This window comes from Ammospiza caudacuta, chromosome 1, assembly GCF_027887145.1.
Source record: "Ammospiza caudacuta isolate bAmmCau1 chromosome 1, bAmmCau1.pri, whole genome shotgun sequence".
In the NCBI taxonomy this organism is placed as follows: Eukaryota; Metazoa; Chordata; class Aves; order Passeriformes; family Passerellidae; genus Ammospiza; species Ammospiza caudacuta.
The window spans coordinates 19,363,112-19,383,677 of NC_080593.1; the positions used below are offsets into that span (position 1 = coordinate 19,363,112).

The 20,566-nt window shown below is 48.3% G+C and overlaps 1 protein-coding gene across 1 annotated transcript; it reads left to right on the forward strand.

The window, feature by feature from the left end:
• The first annotated feature begins 7,907 nt into the window (after positions 1-7,907).
• Positions 7,908-10,373, forward strand: SKIDA1 (SKI/DACH domain containing 1). Its single transcript, XM_058818688.1, has one exon. It carries the CDS (start codon positions 7,908-7,910, stop codon positions 10,371-10,373), a length of 2,466 nt encoding a protein of 821 aa, XP_058674671.1.
• Positions 10,374-20,566: the final 10,193 nt, after the last annotated feature.

A 20,566-nucleotide genomic window follows, 5' to 3' on the forward strand; every position in this document is an offset into this window, starting at 1 on the left:
GGTACGCGGGGCTCCGCCGGCGCTCCCGTTCAAACGCGGCCGAGCCCGCCTCTGCCCCGCCCCCACCCGGCCGTTACCGCCGCCGCCACAGGGACACCCCGATCCCGCCCCGGCGCTTCCCGAGGGAGGCGCCGCCGCTCCCGGGTTTTCCCGGAATGCCGGGGGGAACGGAGCGGGGGGAGGGGGAGCAGCGGCGGGAGGCTCGAGCGCGGCACGAGCGCGGCCGGCGCGGGGGATTGTGGGTAGGAAGGTGGTCGGGGCAGCAAAGGAAGCGGCGGGCGGGGGTGGGGGGGTGAAAGGTCAGCGGCCGAGAGCCCCCGCGCCAATGGCGGGCGGGCCGGGCCGGTCCCGCTCGGCGAGTCGGCGTCGTGCCACTCTCCGCGGCTGTAAACACCGAGCGTGTCGGCCCGCGCGAGTCCCTGCGTCTGTCCGTGCGTGTCCGTGTGTCCCGGGCCGTCGCCGCCGCCCCTTGTAACGGTCCGCGCGAGGCCCCGCGCGCGCGGTGTTTGTTCGCCCCCCCGCCCCTCCCCCACCGCGCTTCCACGCGCTTTATGGGATTTGCAGATAATTCCAGGGGGGTTTCTCCCTCCACACCCCCTCCTACCCCGGCTCCTAACCTCCGCTTCCTCTCCCGCCGCCTTGGCAGTCACCGGGGAGCTCCGTCGTCGCCGGCAGCGCGGGGCCGGGCAGACCCCGCACAAAAAGGTCCCGGCCCCGATCCCTCTCCCGCCGGCCGCGCCTCGCGGGGACGGTCCGGTGAGTGCAGAGCCATGAAACCTGCGGCTCCTGCTCGCGGCGGGCTCCGGCCACCGACGGGGGGGTGACTTGAACCGCCCCGCAACTTTCTCCTCGTGCCCCGCACCCCCGACCCGCCGCCAAAGGTAAAGCTGGAGCGAGTCCCTTCGCCAGCCCCTCGCAGTGAGGCTCAAACGGAGGAGGAAAATGGGAAATGTTCACACGGAGAAGTGGTTCCCTTTGTTCTTTCATTGTTTCTACCCGAACTGGCGGATACAAGGGAATAAACGCTTACCTTCTTTCCTTTTTGCTCCAAAACGCACACGTTCCCATCAGCTTTAAAATGCACGGTCCACTTTGGAAGCGACTACAAATGTCGGGAGAGTTTGTATTCCATTCTTTTACACTCTGCTCTTTTTAGTGTAAGATTAAGTTGCCGAGCACGTTGTTGCAAGCCCCCCGCCTTAGTGAATGGTCACGTTTAGGACCCTCCAAGTCCATCCTAATTCTGCCAGTAGAATTGAGGGTATTGGAAGTGTAAACTTTCAAAAGGAAAAGGGCCTGCATCTATCGAGCAGACCTGAAAATGCACTCAGTTCCTCACTCACTTCCACAAAATGGATATAAACACCTCGCCCCAGACAACTCAATGAAATATACATTTTAAAGCTTGAATGTAGAAAAGCTGTTGCCTCGGCTGAGATAAGCTAAAAGCAAATTGGCATGAAGAAAATCTACCTCAGTGTATTCCACAGCGGGAATAGTCTCTGTAGTTTAAAACAAGTAAATAAGAACATCATATAGAAATGCTAAGCCCAAAGTTAAAAGGAAAACAACCTCTGAGAGGAATATACTACCCGGGGTGGAATGGGGAAAATTGCAATTTTTTAAAGTGTCCCTTTTTTGCAAAAATTACTGTTTTTCTTTTTTCTCCCCATGCAACCAAGGCGGGGGGGAGAGGAACCCATTTTCTGCTCTCTTTGTAGTTCAGTCGGCATTTTGCACCCAGAAACACGGGCAGTTCCTCCCCAAACCTTGCTTTAATCTGATTACGACCAGATTTGCTGATACAATGAATATTTGAAATGATCCTTGTGTCTTAGTGAGTGGGAAGCATTTCCAGGCTCCCGTTTCCAAGGCTCCCTGCTGCAGAGGGAAGAGGAGCGGTGGGGAGACCCCGCTCCCCGAGGCCCCGGTGGGGTGGCAGCCAGGGCTGAGGGGGACAGCCCCCTCCTCCAGTGCCCAAGGGCGCTGCATTAATTTAGCCCAACTCCCTCGGCCGGTGGTTGGAGCAGGATCTTTAAGTGCCTTTTCCCCCTGCATCATCACGCCTTTGCCAATTGAAAAAATAAACAAATAATAGCAAAATAAATTTTAAGAAAGAGTGAGGATGCAGGCGACCCAAAGTAATTGTGGGACCGGGAGCGCATGTTGTTGTCTCACACCCCCTCTCCTCCTCTTCCTCCCCCTCCTCCCTTAAGATGTGGCCTTAATGGCAAACTGGAAGGCCGGTTTATTTCATAGGGCCATATTACAACCAACAAGGTAAATAGGGAGTCGTGGGGGAGAGGGAGGGAGGGGGGAGGGAGCAAAAGGGGCTTTTCTTTGATAGCGTTTAATTGGAATTGAAACATTCTGGGGCTGTAAACATTCTTTATTTATTCAGCACACATAAGCGGGCATTGTTTTATCACCATCATAATTACGGTGTCCTTTAAACTGAATGATAGCAAAGGAGATAAGGGAATGCGCCTGTAGCTCCAGATCAAATCGCTGGCTCGCCCCTCTCCCCGGGTCACCAGGATCCACACGGTCCTTGGAGATGAGGAGCGCCGGAAGATTGTGGCCTGGCTATCCCTTACGTCATGAAAGTGATTTGTACCACATTGCTAATTTGGTGCAATTCATAACCTCCTAATCTCCTTCGTTTGCAACTGCTTTTCAGTTTGCAGAGTACGATTTTTAAGATGTGGTTTCCCACCGTAGAAATTACGAGTGATCACCTATGTGCAAGAGAGGATCTTGTTTCCCAATGTTTGTTGCTTTACCTTTGTCTAATTAAAAATGCAAACTTTTAGGATCCTTTCAGAACAAAGCCTCACCAAATCCCCTTTACGTCCAAGGATTTGCAAATTTATAAAGGCTGCATTGAATTCAGCATGGGTCAAGGGGCAAAAAAAGGGTAGAAGGTCACTGCATTTTGATTATGGGTCAGTAAACAACATGGCATGTAGTATGTGTCCAGAAACTCCTGCTAAAAAGTATTTTAAAACTACCATGGGTATTAAATTCAAGAAATAGTCTTAGCCCATAGTGATTATAAATTGCACAAAATTCTAGTGTGCAAGAAACACTCTAGCTCCCATGAAAAAAATAAAACAAAACCCCCACAAACTTAAAAAGCACTTAGTAGAATTCTACATTGCATCTCTGTTAAAAAAAAAAAAAAAAAAAAAAGGAGAGAGAGAAAAAGAAGAAAAAATGGAAAAAAGAAAAAACAACCCTGAAACTTCTAGGTATAAGAGTGTTAGCCAGATTATGATTTTTTTTTTCCCCAGACTGATGGCTGGTATTTCTTTGTCCTGCACATTTAGGAGATTTAGTTATACATTCTGATACGTTGTCTGACTAGAATTTAGGGCAGATTTTAGTTACTGGTTACTGCAGTCACATTTCACTGACTTTAAAATAGCAGAAGGATCCTATTATACTATTCCTTGACCCTATTATATTTACATAACTGGACTCTTTGTGATAGCCTCTAGCTGCTTTCTATCTGTGTCCTCCTCGAGCAAAATACGCCCAACAGTAACTAGAAGCAGGGTGTAGTGTTAGAAATCAAGTTCTCATGTGAAATATGTATTTCCGCACAGCATCATGAAAGCAAAAGGTTTATTTAATACTTGTCAATACCTGAAGACATAGTCCAGCATTAGCAAATAATAATAAATAATAATAATACTCTAATAATGTGGCAATCCTATTGTGAAAACGCACATGACCCTTAGGTTTTCCTGAAGATTTTCAGAATTCTCCCCATTAGTACAACCGGTGGTGGATGTTGCTGTTGCATTTCCCAATGAAACGTTTAAAAGACTATAAATGGTGTGTGCATTACTACCTTGCAGAAGGAAGAGGTCAGGCTAAATTGCACTGGTATTTAAACATAATCATACTATGAAAATAAATCAAAACATCACGTAAAAGGAGTATTTTAAATGTTACACACATTTTCTTTCTGGAATGACATAGCTAAGCAGTTCCCTTTGAGCATATATATTTTAACACAAGTTTACAAAAATAAAAGTATATGATTTTCAACAAATGGGAATAGGTCTACAGCAAAGTATTATGAATATTATTTTGCTCTTTCTTTCCTAATGAGGTTTATCCTTCACCCAGACAGTTTTAAAACTGAAATACTACTGGCTATAGAGTGTAGATTGCAAATTGCACGCTACTCAACGTGAAAAGGAGCACGTTTGATTGATCGCCTCTGTGTGTGTATGCGCCCATACACACAACTCTCTGTAGTTGCATGTGTATGTATTTGGCAAAACCGGGCATCTCTGGCGTCCTTATCTTAAGAAATGTGAGACAAACATCCATTCCTTTAATCGTGTTCATCTTTGATCACCAGTCAGGGTGACACAGTCCACAAAATTAACAAAGAAATTCCCTTGCTTTTGAGACATAGCTGCATATATATCTGGGTCTGCACACACATGCACATGGACACACAAACAGGCAGGCAAACATCCCAATAAGTAAATTATGGCATAACTTTTCATGTAATTGACACCAGACACCTTTAATTTTTCATTTTTATTCTTTTGACCAGCCTTCACATTAACAATCTAAGCCATAAATGTTGGTGGCTATTGATCGCAATCCCCTGTGTGCGTGCAAATCCATTTTCAAGTCCCCTGCCTTTAATGTGCGTGTGCGTGTGCAAGGGGCCTCTGACGGCTGTTTATCAGGATCTCCCCCAGCCTGCTTCAAGACGACCCCGGATACACAACGTGTGCCGATGGCCAAGGGAAAGCACGCACACACACACACACACACACACGCATACACACACAAAAAGAGCCAAACCAAATGATGGAGAAGTAAAGAAACAAAGCTCTCTTGTGTGAGATGCGGAGAAAGATATGCAACCGAAAGTGTGTGTAAGTATACGGTGGGGATGTGTAGGTTGGGCGCCTGACATTTCCCAAGACTTCTCGTGGGTTTCTCCCTGCCGACATCTGGCGCTGCCTCGACCCCGGTGCTCACGGCCGCACCTTTCGGGAACCCGAGGTTTGCCGAAAAGCCGTCACTAGTTTTAAACGTTTGGTAGCACCGGAATTTAAAATAAAAATAAAAATAAATTTCAAAAGGGACATTTTTTAAACAGTTGCCGAATCCCACTGCCAGGCTATCACCGGCAGCGCGTGGGTGAGGGTCTGGATGCCCGTGGCTCCCTCCGTGCGAGTGCACGCGTGGATTTACACGGGAATCCGACCCAGCTGAACTACCTGACAAATAAAGGACTTTTCAGCCCATCGAGCTTTTGGGTAACGTCTTCTGAGCAGCTTTCTCGGAGTTTACTGTTCCTTTACTGTTGACTCCATAGCCTTAACCTTAAAGCAGGGGGAGGAGAGCAGTAGGGAGGGGGTGGGGGTGTTCGCAGCATATAAGTACATCAGGAGGAATTTTTAAACGACCTTATTGTCTCTAGCTCTAGAAAGACCACGATGATTTCTCTTTAGCGCCAGCAGCTGTTTTCTTTCGAAACTTTGCTTTTTTTGCCTCTCACACGAGCGAGCAGGAGAAAGGCAAGGCTGGGAGATCCAGATGCGAGGAGAGGGAAGGAGAACTCCGCGGATGGTCTGAGCTGTGCCGAGGCATTGTTCACTGCTGCCTCTCGGTTACGTTTAAAGGCTGAAATATCACGAGATCCACTCAATGATCCTTTTCTAATTCGAGGGACAAAATGTAATTTGCTGTAGCTCTGCTTTCTCGGATGGGAATACTATCCCTAGGTTTCAGAGGGAAGAACTAGGCATCGCGGTTCGCACACACATGGATTAAGTTGAACAGCGGCGATTACATCTGCGCTGAGAGCAACAGTAGTCCAGGGCTGACTTTTCAAATCTCAGCCCTCCGAGTTGGAGGCTCCCTTGAATAGACTTCCTCCATTCCCGGATGCACTTCTCCAAATTCCCACTTCTCTCTCGAATTCCTGGGAAATTGGGGGCTTGCCTGCATTTCGCCTTGTAATGCAAAACGGCGTTTTCACAGAGTGATTATGCGCTTTCTTTTAGCTGTACCTGACGGGGTAACACGAACTCCACGCACCATATTGCCAACACGCGGAGTGGATATTGACGTTTGCGATTGAAGATTTTTTTTTTCCTCCGTCGATTTTTTTGCCAAGTCACAGCAGTATGAGATGTCTCATTAATCTCGCGGATGTGTCTAATTCTGGATGTGCAGTGATACATAAAAGTGCTGGTGTTTGTATCCAGCGGAACACTGGATGCACGGCAGAGATTGGTGATTTTTTTTTTTTTCGCAGCGCCTAACGTGCAAACCGCAAGCATCACTTTAACGTGACAAGGGAGAGGCATGCAGCTATCGCAACATTTGCGAGATCCTCGTTCTTGACACTCGAATAATTTAACGTTCCTAAGAAGAGGTTAAACCTTCATGCTGCTTCTTCAAATTGATTTTAAGGGGCTGCTATAAATGGAGCATCAAAAATCTTCGGCAGTGCTACTCCGAGCGGAATATGCAAACTGCGAGCCAGAAGCATCCTAGCCCGATGTAATATCGTACATTGTGTGTTCCAGCACTTTTTTTGTTATTACGTAAAGGCTCCTGGAAACACCTTGGATATTTTACATTCTCCTTTCTCTGCTGGAAGCAATCAGCACGCAGGAATCCTGACGTGGGCTCTGGGACTATAGGACATTCCAGCTCGTGATCCAGCACGGTTAATCGTGAAAAGTGTATACATTTCTGGCTTATCTATGCTTTGTTATGGGTCTGACGTGAGCTCACGTCCTCCTCCCCCCTCCTGCAATATTACTGGCAGAATTTCAGTTAAAAGTGTTATAGTATCACGGTGCGGGAACCCGTGATATTCAGACAGCAAAAATAACCTTAGTACCCGGCTATAAAAAGCTAATTAAGCAGAAGAGGAAAATCAAGAGAAACTCGAAAATGTAAGTACTCCCTCTCGTTAACAACCGAACATTTAACTTTGGAGCCTCAGAACGGGAAATACCAAGCTGTTCTGCACGTTTTCGCTAAGCTTCATTTTCCACACAATGCAGAATAAAACGCTAGTTTAAAGCGGCTACGTTACCGAAGGATTTTCCATCGCTACGATCAGACTTATGTCCTTTAAATTCACGGCATGCACAAAAGAGCAACGTTTGTCCAAAACAGGCTGAAAATATACGGAACGATATGGGGGAAAAGCATACAAATCCTTCCTCCGAAGCTAGCGACGAGGAAGTCTGAGAGGGCTGAGTGTGTTTGAGCTCGGATTGTTTAATAGAAAGATTTATATACTAACTGTATTATTTACTTTGGGAGGGGAGGTGGCAGTATAAGGGTATGCTAATTAGTGGGAGATTTTTTGGGGGAAGGGGTGGAATATCAATTTTTATTGCATCACCTGTCAGGAGTGTCCAATCAGCGTTGGCTTTAGGGGAATTAATTGATGAAGGTGTCTCCGGACGAGCTCACTTCACTCTGTCATTTTATTTGTAGCTAAAGCAGCGGCGGGAATAGCAGCTGCATTTCTTTTCTCTTCCTCCCTTCACATTCCATTATCATAGTTTCCAATGGAAAAGCAGGGAATGAAAGGGAACAGGTACTGATCTTCAGCAACAACTTAGAGAAACACTTTGGCAAACCTGATTTTTAAGATTATATATTGATTGTAGTCTCACAGTATTTTTTAATTTATTTTTTTTAATTTTGTCTAAAGTTGGGCACTTCATTCACCAGGAATAACAGCCTTTGTTATATTTTATTAGCAGGATGCCTTGAGACAAATACAGCATCTGGCTGAGGATTGTGTGTGTGTGGCTTTTTCTTTTTTTTTTTTTTTTTTTTTTCTTTTTTTTTCATCTCTCTCTCTCTCTGCAAATGCTGGGAATAATTTAATTCACGAAATGGGAGACCTGAAGTCGGGTTTTGAAGAGGTGGATGGCGTGAGGCTCGGCTACCTCATCATTAAAGGAAAGCAAATGTTTGCACTCTCCCAGGTTTTTACAGACCTGCTCAAAAACATCCCGCGAACTACCGTGCACAAGCGAATGGATCATTTAAAAGTAAAAAAACATCACTGCGACTTGGAGGAGTTGAGGAAACTCAAAGCCATCAACTCCATCGCTTTCCACGCCGCCAAATGCACCCTGATCTCCAGAGAGGACGTGGAAGCCCTATACACATCCTGCAAAACCGAACGGGTTCTTAAAACGAAACGAAGGAAACTAAGCCGGGCGCTGTCTGCCACCGATCTCCGGCCGGAGCTCGCTCCCCCCGACCCCTTCTCGGGCTTCTGGAAGGAGAACAAACTTTGGCTGGGTCTGAGCGACTCTCCTCGGCCGCTGCTGCCCGTCCGGAGGAAAGCTCTGCGCCCGGGGGACACAGCCTTGCTACCGGCCGCTCATCTACCTCACATTTTTAGTAAATACACTGGCCACAGCTACCCAGAAATCGCTCGGGCGCCTTGCAAATCCCCCGTAAACTATGAAACGGCGCCGGCGGTGGGCGGCTGCGTGCCCCTGCGCTCCCGTCGCCCGCTCGCCGCCGCGGCGCGGCCCCGGCTCCCGGCCGCCGGTCCCCCGCCCCTGCCCGCCCGCTGCCGCCGCCGCCGCCACGGGGCGGCCGCCGCCGCCGTCACGCTGGGCCCCCCCGGCGGCGCCCGCCGGCCCCTGGCCCTGCCCCGGCCCTGCCGGCCCCGTGGCGCCCCGCGGCTGCCGCTGCCGCTGCCCCGCGGCTTCGGGCCGCCCGCCTTCCCCGAGAGCGGCAGCAGCGACTCGGAGTCCAGCTGCTGCTCGGGCCGCGCCGCCCACGACTCGGACTGCGGCTCCAGCCTCTCCAGCTCCAGCGAGGGCAGCTCGGAGGAGGAGGACGAGGAGGAGGAGGAGGACGAGGAGGGCAGCGGCGCCTCGGACTCTAGCGAGGGCAGCTCGGAGGAGGAGGAGGAGGAGGAAGAGGAAGAGGAAGAGGAGGAGGAGGAGGACAGCACCTCGGACTCCGACTCCAGCTCGGTCTCCAGCCAGGTTTCGGTGCAGAGCATCCGCTTCAGGCGCACCAGCTTTTGCAGCCCGCCCGGCGTGGTCCACGCCAACTTCTTGTACCATCTGGCGGCCGCCGCCGCCTCCCGGCCCCCGGCCCCGGCGGAGCCCGGCGGGCTGCCCGCCCTCCGCGGCGCTCCCGGCGGAGTCAAGCCGGAGCTGCCGGAGGAGTGGGGCTGCCCCGGCTGGGCTCCCGCCGCCCCGGCGCTGCGCTGCTCCGGCGGCCTGGGGAGCTGCTTCGCGGAGATAAGAGATGATAGGGTATCCGAACTCACATTCCCACACTCTGAATTTTCCAATAATGCCAAGAGTACTGACCTAACAATTAACTGTGTTGCAAAGGGGGCCTCTTCACCTAGCCCAAAGACAAACAATGCATTTCCACAACAAAGAATACTCAGAGAGGCAAGGAAATGCCTTCAAGCAACTACTACACACCGTGCAGATAACAATACAATAGCTGCTAGGTTCTTAAATAATGATTCTTCATCAGCGGCAGCAAATTCAGAGAAAGATTCCAAAATCCCTCATTGTATTGAATTTGCCACGGATTTGCCCTCTTTACAAACTGATCCTGCGGAGGATGCTGCTTCTCCAGGGGCAGCAGCAGCAGCTGAGCTCCAGTGCACTGATACAGGCAATAAGGCATTGCCATTCCTGCACAGCATTAAAATCAAAATAGAGGACAGCAGTGCGAACGACGAGTATGAGCCTGATCTTACAACACATAAGCTAAAGTGTGAGTGCAATGATACTAAGGATGAGTTTTACGGTGTGACTGAGAGTAATAACCAGGACGCTTTATTAACAGCCAAGGAAGATTCTGCATGCACTGAGAAAGAAACCACTTCCTTAAACCCACTGACTCAGAGTCAGGTCCTCTCATGCACTTTAGGTACTCCAAAACCTGAGGATGGGGAGTATAAATTTGGAGCAAGGGTGAGAAAAAATTACAGGACACTGGTTTTGGGAAAGCGACCTGTACTGCAGACTCCTCCAGTCAAACCAAATTTGAAATCAGCTCGAAGCCCACGTCCTACAGGTAAAATTGAGACACATGAAGGAACACTGGATGATTTTACAGTTAACAATAGACGCAAAAGGGTAGCCAGCAATGTAGCATCAGCAGTGAAAAGGCCATTTAATTTCATGGCAAATTTTCCCTGTCCACCATCACTAATTATTGGCAATGATGGGGATTTGTTGCCAGCTTATTCCTTAAACACCACTAAGGATTCCCAACCACCTCACAAGGCCCATCCTGTATGGAAATGGCAGCTGGGCGGTTCTGCAATACCTCTTCCACCTAGCCACAAATTCAGGAAATTTAATTAATAAAGTAGTTTGGAAAATATTTTCTTGAACCACCTTTAACTTTCTTACCTTTTTTTTTTTTTTAACTCTGCAGCGTGGTTTGTACAAACCCATTAATACTATCCACTATTGGAATCCTGTTTTATCACATTGTGAAGACAGAATCTGGATTACTATTTTATTTACCATTACAACAGTGGGGGGTTTTTTCCTTATTTTGGGATCTTGGTGGGATTTTTTTTTTGGTTGTTGTTGGTTTGGGCCTTTTTGTTTGTTTGTTTGTTCTGTTGAATTGTTTTTGTTTTTTGTTTTTGTTTTTGGGGTTTTTTTTATTATGTTACATTCCACAGAGTACTTCAGGCTAAAGACTCAAGTTAAACTCAGTTATTATGGTAGAGCTGGAACACTTTACTGTTTAAATGCTAATAATGCACCAGTACCTCAATTCAACTGCTGCAAATAAATGTCAAAAGGTTGAATAATAAATATTAGAATGAGCCATTAAATTTATGCACTAGATTTTGAAAATGGAAGTCTAACTGTTAATTCAGTTAAACTTTGTTAAGTTACATGGTTGCACAGTAAGGGTTCACTATAATTCAATGTGGCAGCAGTATACTTTTCGGGAGCTTTGTTTTCGGGTGCAGGGGTGTCTTTTTTGAAGGGCAGTTGCACTTACTCCTTCTTCTCCGGTTTGGAAAAGACTGGGGTCCGCCTACGACCCCAGCGCTGGGAAAAGCTGCCTCATTTGAAACCAGTAAATAAATGTGGAATTCTATTTTTGGTAAAAGGGTGTCTTTTTACTTGTACAGCCACTCTTTGCAATTGGGAAGCCTTTTTGTTTCACCCAGAGGTCTTAAATAAGGTTACTGTTATCCACTAATGTCATACTTAAGTTGTGGTCTGAACATGCCCCTTACAAACTTGCAAAGCAACTAAAATATTTGCCCGGCCAGCAGTACAATTTATGGTCCAGCCCCTTATGCTGGCTGGAGGAAATAGCAAAACAGTAAATACAACACAGAAAGTGAAATGAGAGGCCGTAAGTGGAAAGATTACACAAAATTAGAAGACCATGTTGTTCATAGCTTTTTGGCAACAAAACTCAGGCGATTCAACCATGTTACACTTCACTGTTCTATCCTCATCTCTTGAAATTTGCTGTCGTGGGTTTTTTTGCCATGCCATCCTCTCTATGTAGCAGAAACATTTTTACTGCACGTGACAATCAGAGGCAATTATCTATATTTGCACTTAATATCAAAATAGTCAAACAGGCAGACTTCTAGAGTCTAGCCCTCGGTAAGACATGCTGGTATAATATATTGTGATGATGGAAGCAGTAAATCAAAATTATGGAAATTTGCACTGTTGAAAAGCATGCTTTAGCTTTATTTTCAATTAAAAACACTGTTTTAAAAAAATCCTGATTCCAAACACTTTGAATTATTGCAGAGTTATCCGTGGTTTCCTCTCCATTTGTAAGTTCACTGTTTTTATTTTGAGGAAATACGCTTCAAGAGGTTAACTGTTTCACTCCCTCCCTCCCCCCCCCAACCTCTGCAAAAGAAAGGGAAGGAGGAAAAAAAAAAAAAAGAAAGGCTGGAGGCCGAGGTGGAGGCAGAGCTTAGGACTGAGGACGGGGGAAGGTATCTCTTGAGGGGGAAGGACGGATACAGCAACTCTGAAAACGGCCTGAAAAGTTTGCAGCTTGAGAAAGGCAATAATAATTGAGTTGCTGAATCAGCAGAGTTTAGGATGAATAATTGCTGGTTTCTTTCTTTGGATTAGCATTTTATTTATACTAGATCATTCACAAATTAAATTTTAAGGATTCCACTCATCGATCAATCCCGGGAGAATAATTTATCGCAAATCAAAAAAGGAAAACAAAGCAACAATGTAATGTTTACTGTGTGACTCAAAGTCAACATTTCTGCTGGCAATCCACTGCCTGGGTTTCAGTTTTTTAATTCCTGCCTTTTGTGATGCCCTGTCCCAACCCCTCGTGTCTCCAAATATTCCAAGCAGTCACTAGCTGATTTCAGCTCTGTTTACTATATCCACACCGGAGTTTTCCCCTCATTGTAAAAGGCCTAGTCTAAGAATACCTGCAGCCAAATATATTTAGAAAGAGTAAACAATTGCCTTTCAGTGGAGTTACCCTTCCCCCCTGCATGCACACTCACACACACATGCACACACATCACTTTAAGCTGCCAATTGCAAAAGGTGCATTGCATACTTAACCGCTCTGCTGAAATTATGATGGTCATGAAAAATCTGCTTACTGGAGTTGTTCTGAGATGAATGTTTACATTCGTGTGTTTAGAGCTGCACAGATTACAGCCTTATTTCCAGAGAACTGTAAGTACGTACAAAATGTACTGCTCAGGAAAGCCCCCCCACTCTGTTAGAAACCGTGTCTGCCTGAAAAAGGTCTTCCCTTGACCAAAAAAAAAATAAAAAAGAAAAAAGAAAAAAAAAGAAAAAAAAAGAGAAAAAAAAGGAGCCAAAAGATGCAAAAGTGCAATATGCAAACTTGAAACCTAAAATTTCGCCTTGTCAGTTAAACAACATATCACTTTCAAAGTAACTCTGTCCCCTGACTCTGTTTACTTCCAATTAGAGATATGCTGATTTGGCCAGGAATTGTAAATTACAGAGGTGCCTTTTCAGGTTCTGAAATAATCCGGGGTGGGGGGCTGGGGGTTGGAGGGGGATGTATAAGCATAAATTTATACCAAATAGGCTCTGCAGAGTTGAGGACGTGAAATATGGCGCCCAGCCTTGCCAGCGGCCCGGGAGCTCCAGGCACCCCCGGGCATCCCCGGCAGGCTGCTCCGCTGGGCTCCCCTCCATCCAGGCAGCAGCAAACGGCAAGGAGTTAAACAGCCACATAATTTTCACACGTGCACACCTCAGTTTAGTACAAGTCACTAGCAGGGACATTCGTGGTTTTACTACCGTTGGAGAAATTAGCCAGGTACAATAACTCACCAGGAGAAAAAAAAAAAGAGGGGGGGAGGGGGATGGTATTCTGTTCAATTCTGGTAGTTTGGTAACTGTTTCTGACGACATTGTAATTATTATTGCGATCAGAGTTCATTATAATTCCAGTCTTAAACATGTAAAGTCTTATCATTTAATTACATAAAAAATAACCAAATTTCTCCCATAAAGGTAAGTCCTAATAATGAGGAAACCCCAAGGTTTTCCAAGGGACACAGGCTACCATTTTGTTGTGATGTTTACATGAGATAAAACTTACAGTGTGTTAGTAATTGCCACCATTTTCCAATTCCTGGTGTACACAAAAATCATCAGAACTTTCTAGAGGAAAAAGCAATTGAGGAAATGCATGTACTGTAAGGACTATACTCTTTAGGTATTTGCCACAAATAGAATTCACTGGGAAATTTATTGTGAATATTTCTGCTGCCAGATGGAAGACAAAAGAAAGTTTTGGACTCTGTTTAATTCTCTAGAACATTAAAAAGGGAACACGTGTAATGCCTTCAGCAATGAGGTATATTGCCTTAAAAGATGTAACTTGCCATTTACAGCAATTTACTTTAAGAAGTGATTGTTCTATAAGCTACACTTACTTGACTACAGTGGGATAATCTCTTTACTGGTTGTTTATTTAAAAAGCCACTACTAGCAATAATGCAAAATAGTGGTAGCTGTTGTATGAAGTTTGCTGTTTAATCAATTCATATGGTGATTTTTTACATGGTCTCTGATCCCTTTTACTCTAACAGATTTAGTTGCCAATAAATTAAAGTTTCTGCAGAAATGAGAGCAATGTTACCATGTTTGTGTTTGTCACTGTTCACACGTGCGAGTGGTTGAGACAGAAAAGGGTAAAAAAAGTGGCATTTTTGACACACGGCGGTAATCTGGAGGAAAATATTCTACATATGCAGTATGTTAGAGAACATGAAACACGGATAACCTTGTTAATTGTGGTTTTTATGGTTAAGAGGATTGCTGGGAAGAATATGTAATGGTTCATCCTGGGATCTATTTGGTCAGCTTGGAAGCACAAAAGGAGGGCGAGCGCCTGAAAATGAAAAGCCCTGGCTGGCAAAATCAGGAGGGAGGCTTTGGGATCTACCTTCCCCAAGTCACGCTGGCAGACATTTCCCATTCCCTCAGTACCTGGCCCTCCAAGCCGCGGCCTAACAGCTCCGGCCTGGCCAAAAACCTTTCGGCGAGGGACAGCCAGCCGGGTTTGGGCCTTACGCGTTGCATTTTTTCACTGCGCTGATATAATTATTTCCCGTGCCCTAGGCCCCTCTCTCTCCCCCTCTCCCTTTCTCTCCTAGGCGGCCTCACAAGCCCCCGCTTTAAAAGGCCCGAGATGTTTTGCATGAGGCGCTCACAATAGGGGTTGAGGGAATTGACAGTTTCAAAAACAAGGCGCCCTGTCCTTTCCAGATGCCGAGGACCCCTCTCCCGCACCATCTCTCGTTTGCTCCTCGCTGCTGGTGGCTTTACCCCTAGCATTGCAAATACACGGCAACAGCTGTGTTTGTAAACAGGGGGGAGTACGGCGGGAGCGCCGCCGGCCCCACTCCCGCACCGCGCTCCCGCCGCATGAAAATCACAAAAAGGAAAAAAAAAAAATAAAAAAGGAGAAAAAAAAATAAAAAAGAGAGGAGGGAGGTCAAAAAAATGCGGGAGCGTAGCCGGGGCCCCCGAGCGGCGGGGCTGCCCAAGCGCGGTGAGCCCGGGGCATAGCGCTCCTCGGGCCGCCATCTTGCCCAGCGCGGCGGAGCCTCCTCGGCTGCCTGGCCCAGCTCCACGGGCCGGCTCCCTCCCTCGCTCCCGGCCTGGGTCCCTGGCCCGGCTTCCCCGCTCCCGGAGCGGCTCCCGCGGGTGGCGGGGGCGGCGCGGCCGTCCCCGGGGGTCCCCGCTCTTCAAAGCGGGGCCGTGGCTCCCACCCCGCTCCCCCTCCGGCTCATCCGCCGGGGCGTCCATCTTCCCGGGCTCTCCCGTGGCGCGGCCCCGCCGCCTCCCGCCCTGCCCGCTCCGCGCTGGGGGCGAGCCAGGGGGCAAGCCCGTGGTGGTTCCGCGGGGCCCTCGGGGCAGACGCCGGGCTCTGGGCCAGGAAGCGGCCGGGGGAGGCCCGGGGCTCCGGGCTCGGCCGTTCGCCGTCCGCCCCCGCGGAGTCGGCCCGGGAGGGGACGGGGAGCGGGGTCAGCGCAGAAGGTCCAACAGGGCTGTTTGCTCTTGCGTCTAAAATGTAGCCGGGGCTGTAAAGCGTGTGAAATTACGCACCGGTCTCTTAAAGAGTGGCTAATTTATAGTAAATAGCGAGGGCTTTGTAAATGGATTTATTATGTTGTTTCTTGTTAATTGTTGAGAAAATCCCCATTGTTGAGTGTGAATGGCTTTATGGGCTAACCCGGGCCGCGCTGCAATCCCGGGGCAGTAAATGGCCGCTCCGCTAATGTGGCCCGTAGCGAGAAGCCGGACCAGCCGCGGTGACCTTTGGGCTGTGGGGCCGGACATGGACGTCCCGCAGGCAGACCCTGCTGCAGCCTCCTCCCTCGGCGAGGGACGCGCCGGGACCCCGGTCCGGAGCGAGCCCTTCTCCGGGCCCGACAGCCCAGGGAGCAGCGGCGCGGCCGGACCCTGCCTGCGCACGGCCGAGGCCGCCGGCCCCGCCACGGCAGCGCACACGTGCAGGAGCCGCTCCCGGCCTTTGTTCGCGGCCGCGCTGCCCCGGGTGCCCGTGCCCCGCACCGGCCCGGCCCGCGGGCCGGGTGTCCCTGCCCGCAGGCCGGGTGTCCCTGCCCGCCGAACGGCACGTCCGCATGGCGAGGGGGGCTCCAAGGCGGCCCTCGGCCTCCCACGCCGCCGTTCCCCTTAGACAAATAAACAGGAGCCAGCACCTCCTGTCCCTTCTCCCTCGTTCCGGAGGGGCGGGGGAGGGGATGGCAATAGGGGTATCGCAATGAACTTCCCCAAACTCCGCACCGTGGCCCCCCTTCCCGGGCGCGGGCAGAGGCACGCCGATGCTCTCGGAAGGACCGGGACGCGGGGACTCCCCGCCGCTGGCACCCAAACGCCTCCCGCGTGCACGTGTCTGCTTATTGTAACATACAAATCACGATGAAATGTAAATTCTACTCTAGAAACTTATATTGGGCTATTCTCTTTCCTGAAATCTCTCCCTCTCTGATTTCGCTATTAGGAGAAATCCCCCTGGGTTTAGAGCACTTGTTCCACGGATTTCTGTACAGCCCACATCTGTTGCCTTCCCCTCTGCGGCTCGGGGCTCTGCCCCTGCTGCAGGCAGAGGAAGGAGCGGGTCTCCCGGCGGGCCGAGCCGCGGAGGGGCCTGCGCAGCCCGGCTCTGCCGCTCAGAGCTCAGAGATTTTCTAAACTGCCTTTCAGGGTCGGGATTGAATTGCAATCGTGTCAGATGCGCGGCTCCCTCTTCCCTGAGACTTGTGCTCGCAGCGCTTTTCCAGGCTGATTAGTAGTGTCGGAGCTGCTAGATAGGGCTGTACAGTCCATTTCCCTCAAAACAGGATGTTTCCATCAACCTGCGTTTGGTTTTCCCCGAAGAGCAGCGGAGAGTTTAGCTGGGAAACACGTCCCGGCTAAGACCTCCTCTTCAGCTGCCACTCGGGTCACTTCACATCTCTGTAATATATTTCATCTTGTCATTCCTCTTTCTCTACCTTCCTGGGAAAAAAAATAAATAAACTAACAAACAAATAAACAAACAGCCTTGGAAAAGCAGCTGGTGACGGTGAAGCGCGGGGACACCGCACCGGCAGCGCCCGGCGCAGCGGCAGGGCCGAGCAGCAGCCCCTGGCCGAGGCCGAGGCACGGCTCTGTGCCGGACACACCCTCCCCGACCTCCCGGGTGTTTGCTGTAGGTTGGTGCTGCTCCCGGAGCAAAAACCCCTGTTCTCCCGGAGCACCTCTCGCCTGGCTGCCCCGGGAGCAACGCTTTTGCGGGGATTTCTAGGGTCTTTGTGCATTTGTGGAGATGCGTGTGAATGGGGCTGCGAGTGTTAAAGCTGCCACATAACCTGTGCGAACATATGTTTTATATTTACCCGCGATGCTTTTGTCTTCCCGAGATTCAAGGGTAAACTGCCCGGGATAATCACAAACGTAGAATTATTATCTAGTAAAGTGCATGGAGAAAAAAATATTATTAAAAAAAAATTAAAAACCCTCACCAAACAATAAAAACCCCAAATCCTAACAACAGCAACAACAACGAGGGTTTGTTCTGTTTTGGAGAAGCTCATTTCCATTTTCGTGGACATGACGTTTTGGTAAGGGTAAATAGCAATAACGTGCTATTCCTTATACAGTTTTCCAGACCGTTTGAAAAACTTTACTGTGTCTGCTGGGGACGTTTGAAGTAGTTCATTATAACCAGAAGAAGGATTTTTAGGTTGTTTCTCGCTATGACAAAATCGTCCCCGTCAAAATCTGGCAAAGTTCGCCTGAGGGAAAAAGATGTTCGTGCTAAATGATGTAGTAGAAGAAAAGAGCGAATGGCGTTTAATACGCCATATAAAATAATGTCAGATCTCCCCGGCTGTGATCTCGCAGTCTGTCTCACATTTCAGAGTAAGTTTGTAAATGGTTACCTGGGGTTTACAAATTTTTGCTAATAAAATCTCATTAATTCCATTATGATTTCTGTATCCTTCTCCCGTAAAGGGGCCTGTAAAGCATAGCCATTCTACACAAGCCCTGCCATTCACCAAGTCCGAGAACATTCGTATTCTCCTATCTAGCTGCGTAGAGGCCGATAAATAGAAAGGCTCTCCAGATAATCGCTGATATCTCTTGCCCTCCATGCAGAGTACTTGGCGGTGTTTGTTCCGTCCCGGAAAGCCGGGCTTCTGAAACAGGCTTGAAAGTAGGTGAACTTCTTAAAACACACATGAAAGTTGGGAATCTTTATGTACGTGTTTGCATTGCTCGTGGGGCAAAGAGGAGTATACCCGGCAGCAATTCCTCATCAGCGAACTTAAAAGAGTCTCCTGCCTTTTCCGAGGCCTTTCTGCCTCCCTCTCTCCCTCCCCTCTGTAAACACCCGCGCACAGATGCGGCGAGGCTTCCCGGGAATGCTCCAGCCCGGAGCCCTGCTCCTCTGCCAGCTCCTGCCGTGCTGCTGCATTTGTTCCTCCCGTTTTCCGCAGGAGACGGATGACATCGGGTTTAGGAAAAAGCTCTAGAGGGTAACTGAGAGTTCAGCGACTCCCAGCCCCAAGGCCGGCACAAAAGTCCAGGATGATTTTGCTGCGACTTCGTGCGAGCTGCTCCGTCCTTACAAAACCTGCGAGCCGGAGCCGCCCTCCACGCAGAATTTACTGCTGGTGTTTGGTTTATCAACGCCGATGGCGTCTGATCATTAAGAAAGACGAACTGCATAAACATCTGATAGTTTGTATTAGAATCATGCACAGTGACAATTGCACAGAACTGGTTTTAATTTTATTCTGAAGTGTTTACACATCGACATATGGTGAATTTGTCTTCGCTCAGAAAGTTAAGAATCAATAGCGCTAATAGCTTTGCATAGGTATGATAGCGATTAACATTTTTGCTCCCACCAGCCCTAGATTTCTGAAGAGGAAGGCTTGCGTGCTGAAAGAAAAAGGAGTTTTCCAGTGAGACTAACTGGCTCTGTCCGCTAAGGTGCTTAGGATTTCCTCGCAGGCATCACCGAATTCATCAGGACTCGCTGTGTCTCCCCTCACGGACATGGAGAAGCAGCAGCTCCCTTGCTCCGTGTTTATCTTTGTTTTGCAACGACTTCGCTCGCCGATACCTGCAAAGCTCAGCCTGAAAAAACAGCTCGCTGATTCCCGGCGAGGAGAGCTGGTCCAGATAAAGGGCTAGAGCCTAGTCCCCCCGAGCTCCGGCTGTGGTGACAGCATTTTCTAAGAGCTTCTCTCCCTCCCAAGGAAGCGGGAAAAGCAAAGTTCCCGAGCTCGCTCCCTATTCCACACTTTCTATCAAGGTGCTGCAGATCCTTTGGCAAACTCCCTGGTTTTCCCAAGGGCAGTCCAACGACATCCAGTCATAGCAAACTGGGGTGGCAAAAGTTTGGTTGTGCCGGGACATATGCTATAAATGAGGATGTGGTCTCAAAGAGATCATTAAACTATGTATTTATGTGAACTGAAAAAAAGGAAACTCACACGCGAGAGTCATTGACATTTACAAACACTGCTAATTTTCCCAAACGTCGAAGGACTATTATTTTTACTTTACAGGTGTTGCTTTACAAAGATCATGAAATCACGTAGAAACTATAAGCCTAACCCAATCCACAGATGTCTATGCACGTCTCTAAGTCAAACAGGTCAAATATTTTTTAAAGACGCATTTACCAAGAGAAAAAAAAAAAAGGCATCTAAGCTGGAAACCTGTGGGGGCATAACAAAAGGAAAGAGGCCACAAAGAAATATCCCACAGTGGATTACAAGGTTATGGGACAGGTCACTACAGGAAAGTTAAACAAAAAATGAAGGGTACATTATATAAACCTCACATAATTAAAAAATAGTTAGTTCCAATGTTGTAGTTTTACCTTCAGATATTTGTTGAGTTTGTTGTTCAAGTGCCTGTGAATTTATTGGGAGATTATTCTGTTAATATAGCTTTATTTACCCGGCGTTTGCTTTTCCACATAATTAGAAAACTGACCGCAGCCTTTAATGACTGTGTATTTAATGAAGACTACGATTATTTTACACCGCAGACAGATGTACAGAATGTGCTATTATAGGAGGGGACGTCGTCAGACAAGAAATAAACCCAGCCTTACAGAGAGAGAGGACTCTAAGACAGTAATATATTAAATATTGCAGCGATCGATTTCAATACCCTGAGTGGATACGGAAATAAAAATTCACCCCCAAGATGAAATGATTAGGAATTCTTTGTTGTGAGGAAAAAAAAAAAAAAAAAAAAAAAGGGGGGGGGGGGGAAAGAAAGAAAGAAAACAGCTATCTTATTTTCTCCCAGATCCTTTTTGTTCACGTTAGAAGAGGGCCGGGTTTGGGATATAACCCTAGAGGTTAGCCGCATCTCAGTGGCGTTTCTCCGTGGTAAAAAGATGGGTCTTTGTCCGAAGAGAGGCGGATTAAATATCAAGCCCGGCTCCGGTGCGCGGGCCAGGAGCGGCCCCCGGCAGCGGCCGCCCCCCGCGGCAGGGCAGC